Source organism: Brassica napus, chromosome C2 (assembly GCF_020379485.1).
Source record: "Brassica napus cultivar Da-Ae chromosome C2, Da-Ae, whole genome shotgun sequence".
In the NCBI taxonomy this organism is placed as follows: Eukaryota; Viridiplantae; Streptophyta; class Magnoliopsida; order Brassicales; family Brassicaceae; genus Brassica; species Brassica napus.
Genome location: NC_063445.1, coordinates 42,811,859 through 42,819,454, shown reverse-complemented (window position 1 = coordinate 42,819,454; position 7,596 = coordinate 42,811,859). Strand labels below are relative to the sequence as shown.

General features: G+C 39.7%; 1 protein-coding gene and 1 long non-coding RNA gene across 2 annotated transcripts; one reads left to right on the top strand and one right to left on the bottom strand.

The window, feature by feature from the left end:
- Positions 1-487: 487 nt before the first annotated feature.
- On the top strand, positions 488-2,208 carry LOC125581917. Its single transcript, XR_007319682.1, has 3 exons — positions 488-1,259; positions 1,370-1,612; positions 1,743-2,208. It is a non-coding gene; the product is annotated as an uncharacterized LOC125581917 (long non-coding RNA).
- Positions 2,209-5,577: 3,369 nt separating this feature from the next.
- On the bottom strand, positions 5,578-7,131 carry LOC125582412. Its single transcript, XM_048749105.1, has 4 exons — positions 6,487-7,131; positions 6,243-6,407; positions 5,902-6,150; positions 5,578-5,844 (listed from the first exon to the last, which is right to left on the bottom strand). Exons 1-4 carry the CDS (start codon positions 7,129-7,131, stop codon positions 5,578-5,580), a joined length of 1,326 nt encoding a protein of 441 aa, XP_048605062.1.
- Positions 7,132-7,596: the final 465 nt, after the last annotated feature.

The window sequence follows — 7,596 nt, the reverse complement described above, 5'->3', positions numbered from 1 at the left end:
GCGAAGTCTAAAAATACTAGGTTACTTTAGTTGCTAACATAATGGTCATCTTACCTTCCCAATTAAAACAGCCTACCTATTTTGTACTATACGCAAACGAGCTGAACTGGTTATATTAATTTTTTGAATAATTTTCCTTACACAGTACAAGTTAGAGTTGGTAGTCAACAAATAGTAAACAAATATACTATAACTGAAGCAATTAAATGTTCGGACCGAGACAAATTAACTTAGTTTATTTGGAAAGTGGATCAAAATAAAGAAACAAGGCCACATCTCCTCCATGTATTCTAACTCACTTACTATTGAAGATATTTTGTGTTGTTAGCTTACTACATAAGACTTCAGGTTCAGAGAACACAAGATAGTGGAAGTATTAACAAATTAAATAAAATAACAGAGGTGTTTTGTCATGTCAGAAAAGCAAGTAATGATGACACTCTAATCATAGATAGGCTGCGCACATTAAATGGGAAGATATGGGCTAGATTCTCTGAGTTAACTTACAAGTGTAGGTAAGACCGGTTGCTATAGTTCGTAGTTGGCTTTATATAGGTAGTCCCACTATCATATTTTGCAGCACCAAATTAGTCTACAAACACCGGATAGTAAGGAACCTAGCGGAAAAGAACTGGAGATAACTGCAACTAATATTATTCTCTAAGATTTCGATACGGTAAGGGGTCAATGAACATAACATTATATAATATTTTGCAAAAGGGTTCTTGGTACAACTTCTGATTCAATAGTATCATATAAGCTACAGTCAAATTGTCTATTTACAAACTACTGATGATCTTCATTATCACAATCCACAGAAGTCGCGTCTAGTTCGTGTCGCCAAAGGACAATGGAGAAAATCAGCAGAAGGAGTGTGGAGGTTCGAACACGATTCGACCGTCCTAGGGCATGATATTATAGTTGGGAGAAACGACCATGTTGAGGCTGTTAAGGGGATGGTGAGGGGGTTTTTTTAGGCTCCGTGCAGAAACATGTCTACTACTAACCTTTCAGCTGCCACAATGGTTGCTAGAACCAGATGGAGCTACATACTCCCCCACAAAACATTGTGACAAATGTGGACGTGGAGATGATGATTTCCGTTCACGAATGGAATACATAGCCTAGATTATGCGTAATATTCGGGGCGGAGGATGTAGCTACATACCAGTTCAGATGCAGATCACCTTTCACCATCGGCGCTAGAAATTTTCTTGCCGAGGGTGTTACGGAGGAGCAACACATGGCCGTTGTTTTGGGTATAACCTTGTACTTTTTAAGATATGATATACAAGTTTCATTACTCACCATTTCTTTTGTTGATTTTAGTATGAAACAGCACATAACATATCGCACACTACCTATGCAGATATGATAAGAGGCAAGGAGTTTGTGTGTAGTCAACACGCCATGGATGAGATATTTGAGGAAGATGAAATAGTGCTTCTCTACCATTTCTCTATGGAGATTGAAAAGGCGAAAAACAATCTTGACCTAAATCTAGGTCCTACCGTTGAAACCGGTGATCACATTGTCCCAACTATTGGGAATACAGGGATTGTTAATCGCATATGAGGAGATGGCCTTAGGGCGGCTACGGCTAACGTTTATGGTAAGATAAAATTAACCGGTCATGTCTGTTGTTTAATAGCATTTACAAAAATAACCGGCTACATTAATAGGACATAGGGAAGGTGTTAGAATAATTTATTTCGCAGTAGTAACTGGTTTCAATTTTCCAGGGTTTCACCAAGTCTTAACGGGTGGACGTTTCAGGACCTCTGTTCCATCACCAACCTATGATCTACACTACTACACCCCGCATTTTGGTGCAATGGAAGACAGTCCGGAATATTTGGAAAGCTTGATGTCTTCGAGCTATGTTGTTCAGCTACAAAGAATATATAGAGTCCCGGGGTCGGAATATGTGGGTTACGCCCCAACTGATCTCAACATAGGGGCCACAAATGTTCCTCCTATCCCAAGAAACCAACAACTAATTGATGTATCCTCCAATGGTTCTTCAACAGATGTGAAAACCATCGTCGAAACTTGGGCAGAGGTGAACTTCTCCAAGATGGAACCCACATGCTATGGAAATTTTGTATATGTTGAGAAAGATATGAATTTCGCTTGTTCCAACGGATATTATGTCAACCAGTTATTGTGGTTAGAAACAGATACATACAAATAACTAAAATACGTTGTTTGTTACCGAGATATAGGTGAATCGTCAAAACATGGCAATTTGGGACCAGCTGCACATCTGGCGGGTGTAATGAATACTGAAAACATCCAGCAGTCCCCTGAAGCGGAGGGAAACAATGGAGGAGATGCAGGTGAAGATTGAAGCTCTCAGCCTTATATAAATATATCTATTGACGCTGTGATGGTTTGTTGTATTTTGCTTTGCGATGCTACCCCGATATGAGTCTTATTTTGGGGGGTGTGGGGTGTAGCAACTTATGGTATTGTATGTAAGATGTTTAATATGGTGTGTGATGGCCTATGGAAAACGGGGAGAAAATGGTTCTTAAGTTTGAAGTTGTATTGTGTAATATATTAACGGGGTGAACTTGTAAGATGTTAATGTGAAATATTATTTTCTTGCAAGTATAGCAGTGCAACATTTTAAGGTGAATATGAGAGTATACAAAGTCTATGAGAGGCCTGAGAAGTGAAAGATGATACCGTTGCACAAGATTTACGAAAGACAACTACATATAAGGCAACCAAGTAAATAAATATTTTCCGGCTAGAAACAGAACTTACCTTCAGTCGTATGATATATGCGGATTTAAGTTTGTAACTTACAGTGCCTTCATGCATATAGTATATCCGGATTAAAGGTTATATATTAAATACACTTCATGCGTATGTAATATCCGGATTTAAGGATGTAACTTACATTTCATGCATGCGTATATTATATACGGAGTTAATGTTTAAACATATCTTTCCTTCATGGGTAGCTTATAATCAAATTAAAGTTGGTAACTTAAATTTCCTTCATACGTGTGAAACACTCGGATTGATGGTTGAAAAATATGTTCAGTTGACTGTGTGGTCTATATATAAGTTCAAGAATATATTCATGTGTTTCGTATATTAGAATCGGATTGGAGACAATGATGATACATACATTTCCGATTTTCAAAGTTGAACTACATTTTTAGAATGGCTAGAGTGAAACAAAGGATCTAGTGAAGGTTACAGAAATGGAACAGATAGAAATAGCTAATTATAATAATTAAAAACCGGGTTCTAAATAAAATAAAAAATTCAAGAGCTGGTCCAAAATAACGGGTTGTCACAAAATACGGCCGGTTAAGGGAGAGTACCAATACAAACCATTGAAAGTACGAGAACGAAACAACATACATAAAACTCCTTAGAATGTTACATCGGAAGATGGGATCAAACGTTAAAAAAGGGGGCTCAGACAACAACACACGAACCACCTACACCATCTCGTGAAACTCATATATCATCACAGCTGCCCTTTGAGCTTCCTCTGGAATGACTAATGGAGTGATAGAACTACAAATTTCTGCTCCATACAGCGCATGGGTTTGAATCAACAAACACGCAGTTATGGCTGCATCAGCGGGGTTTGTGTTCTTTACCACACCTTTCATCCTTTCAACAACAACTGCCTTGTCCACATACTCAACCAATGCCCCACAGTGTTTCAGTAGGGATGGGAACATTTCAGTTACCGGAGCAAGCTCTTTACTTAAAGCCTTGTCATCGAGCACGTCAGGGTTGCAGTCGAGAACATATATCTTCGCAGTAGTGATGTCAACGCAAACTGCCACCCAGTGTTTCCGCGCAATGGTGACAGGCATGTAGAAGTGTGACAAACCAGAGTTGAAATTCAAACTCTTCTTCACGATATCAACGAGAGCCTTGGTGAAAACATACTGAGTTTGCGTCTTACTTTTTCTGAACTTCGGAAAGTTCATGGACAACAGAACCTGAACTCGACTATCAAGAAATAACGGAGTGGTATGGCCCCTATCAGATACTTGGCTGTTGACAGATGCTGCAATTACCCTCATAAGGATGTCAATGACCTGCAACCATTGACAGAATGATGATTTAATAACACAACCAAAACTTTTTAAACTACACGTTAGAAAGCAAATGTTACATACTCTGCCTGTAAGTAACCGGGTTCTTGCTCCAATGTCGGTAATTTCCTTGCAGATACGGATAGGCCCACGACATTTATAGCACTACAATGAAAGCAATCACGGAAGCAAAATTCAATTTTCCTCAATGTTAATAATAGGAATCTCTCGAAAATAATACATTGTTGTTTCTAGGGTTCATACCATTCTTTCTTCAGTAGAATCTAGAGGGTTTTGTACTTTTCCTGTACATATCCTAAGGCGTACACACCATTCCCGATAATGGGTACTTCCCTCGCACGGTTAAGAATGGCAGTTTCACTTTGATAGTCGGTAAGCAATTGAGGTGGGACAGTGCAAATGCGCTTACTTTTATGGCAAAGTAATGTCTCCTGTGTATCTCCAACACCATCTTAATTGTCTTTCTCATCCAGCTGGTCCTCATCGTCTCCCATCTCATCATCACCAGGGGGCTGGGTGGGCTGAAATTCCTGAGTGAGGCCAAGTCAGAATGACGGAATCTGAATGGGAATAAATTAACAAAAAAGGAGTGTCATGGTTAAAAGAAAACCATGGTAACATGTAACTACATAAAGAAAACATATGTAACATATATGAAGGGAGTGTGATCATACAATTGGATCAGGATGTTCATGCGTCTGGCTATGAGCAGACCTAGATGGGCGATTTTCGAAAGATTCTTCTACGTTTCCCTCTGAACGCTGGTTACTGAGTTGGGGGTGTGTTGGTGCAGCGAGAACTTGCATAACCAAATACATATGGGTCTCATCACATAATCCAATAACTGGATATTAAAAAAGAAAACCGGTTTTTTGATATATATAATTAAACAGATATTCAATTTATAAAACCAGCTATATAGAATAAAGGTGGCTACGTTTGCAAAAGTAAATACAGTGCATCAGGCATGGGTACGATAAACACGAAGAATAAGACCAAAATTATCGAGGACCGATTCAATAAGCCAGTCCAGTGAGGTTTTAAGTTCTAATAAGTATAATACGACACTCACCGGCGTAGGGTCCAGTGTTTTTGACTTAGGTGAGTAAGCACTAACGATTTCATTCCCATGAGTGTTGTCTTCCTGAGTGCAAGCTAACGGGTTGACTGATTGCTAGGGACGGGATTTGGCATCAGAACCCTGAAATGAGACCATTACTGTTTAATGTGAAAGCAGAAGCTTTTAAAGACACCTAATTTGGGCAACTACCTAATCAATATCCAGATACGAACTATAATATCGGTTAACAAAACTAGGTTACGGATTGTGACTATTCTAAATTGTTGATTCTTTGCATTAAATAGACTTGGAGAACAACTCAGAGTTAAATGATTAAAACTACAGAAAGCACACTTACGGGGCATTCGTTATCCAGACCCGGGGGCGTTGAGTAATGACTAATGTTTTCAATCACATTCTCAATTATCGCATCATTTCCATCACGAGAAACGGCGGTTGTGTTTGGAAGAACTCATCCATCCGCCACCCCATCAGGCCCTCCCGTAGATTTTGGAGACTCAGAGGGGATGGAGTATTTATCCTCGACCTAGATGACATGATCTCAGTCTTCAAAGACTTCAACATTCCTTTGACAGTTGCAATAACCTTGGCTGCGAACGCAACAGAACAGGCAAAAACCTCTTTGACAGAGGCAACAACAGCAGCAATATCACCATCAATTTGATTAAGCTTTGGTCACATAATAGCATTAACAATAGAAGTTATTCTTGTTTCGTCATTCATCACAACTGGTGACTCTTTACCCTTCGAAGGTAGTGCTTTCTTTCTCCCTCCTGCTTTGGCCTTCTCACGCATCCTTTCTACATCGCCTTTGGTTACCCCACCCCTGAACATATTCTTTGTAAATACGTGATTAGCGCTAATGCAACTAAGCATGTACGCTACTTTTATGTCAACAACTTCATCAGGCCATACAAGCACCGACTCGTCTACCGGTCTTGCTGGGTCTTGGGGAAGTATACTCCACAGCAAAACCTAATATATCAGTAAACAAGAACTCCCATTCAAATGATTATATTAAGAAATTCATGTCAACTATAAGTAGAATGAGAAGGGGGAAAGCATACCTTTTCTTTTTTGTCTACTTCGCGGGTATGTTCAGGGCTTAGAGTTTTCTTCTTTGTTTTACTTGCCACGCCATCAACATCATCTTCATCGCTGTCAGACTCTGATGACGAACAAGATTCTTTGACTACTTCAGTTAGCGAAGGAACAGCTTCAACAATAACAAGCTGCATGCCATAGAATTTTGGGAAAGGGAAATCTCATCCCATTTTTTTATACTAGTCAACATATCAAATGCAAGCCGACCCCAGGAGAAGGCAAAGACTCTTCCATATCCCCAAGCAACTCCGCGTGTTCCTTCAGCATCTTCATCTTCAAATTAGTGGATAACAGAACAGAGAATACAATTGCAAGGCATGCTAGTTTCATCCGGATATCTTTCTCAGTGACAGTTCTTTTCCGGAGCATCTTAATCGCCCTAGATACACGCATCTCTTCCAGACTTCCGAAAAGCTCAGGCCAGTAGAGTTTGTCGTTAATGTTTTTCTTCTTCTTCAGCTTATATTTCTTGGGGAACTCGCCACAGGGAAGACCGGTGACTATGACAAACTCTCGGAGCGAGAATCTTATGGGCTTTCCAGCGAATCGGAACCAAGCTTCATATTTTTTTTCCACTTTCAGTTGTCTCGACAGAAGGAATCGGGCAAATCTATCGGAGAAGGCGGGTTTCTCTGTGATATCGACAAGCTTGCCGAAAGATGATTGTCGGATAAACTGAATCTCTTCTTCATCGAGAGCATTGAGAATGGTGTTGATGGAACGCGATGACTGGTATGTAAGAGCCCTTACTCCGACGGGTTCCTCGCCGTCGGCGAATATCATTTCCGGTAGCTTCATACTCGTTTCTTCGATTTGATATTCTGGTAATTCAACAAGACGCGAGGGAATCATCTCATTTACGACTGAGGGAATTCTGGGAAGTTGAGCAAAATATAAGAACTTGGGAAGACAAATAGACAAACATAGGGGAAAACGTTTAGGGTCTGGTTCTTTGCAAATTATTGAATCTAAATTTCGAAACAGTTTCCACGCGCATAATTATTTTTTTTAATCAACTGATGATATTATATTACTTTAACAGGTTTCAATTACAAACAGCCTTACCACCCAAAGCAAGAAACAGAATCATTTAAGAACTTAAAAGGCTATCTGTAAAACCAACACAAGGACCTAAACCAAAAACAACCAACAGTTCTCCGATCAACGAAAAGGTCTCCATCAACCAAAGCTACAAAGAGGTAAGGGTTCTCTCAACGTCAAAGAGCTCGTATAACCACAAGGGAGGGCCACGAGCAACATACGATTGAGCAAAAGAAGGATGAAGAGCACTTTGAGCAATGAGAAAAGCTCCTCTAT

What these genes read in the sequence shown, in the direction of transcription:
- LOC125582412 (XM_048749105.1), bottom strand. Translation starts at nt 7,131, where the DNA reads ATGATTCCCTCGCGTCTTGTTGAATTACCAGAATATCAAATCGAAGAA. An exon ending in AGTCTTTGCCTTCTCCTGGG is followed by an intron (nt 6,408 to 6,486) that starts GTCGGCTTGCAT and finishes TATGGCATGCAG; the next exon opens with CTTGTTATTGTTGAAGCTGT. An exon ending in AAGTAGACAAAAAAGAAAAG is followed by an intron (nt 6,151 to 6,242) that starts GTATGCTTTCCC and finishes CTGATATATTAG; the next exon opens with GTTTTGCTGTGGAGTATACT.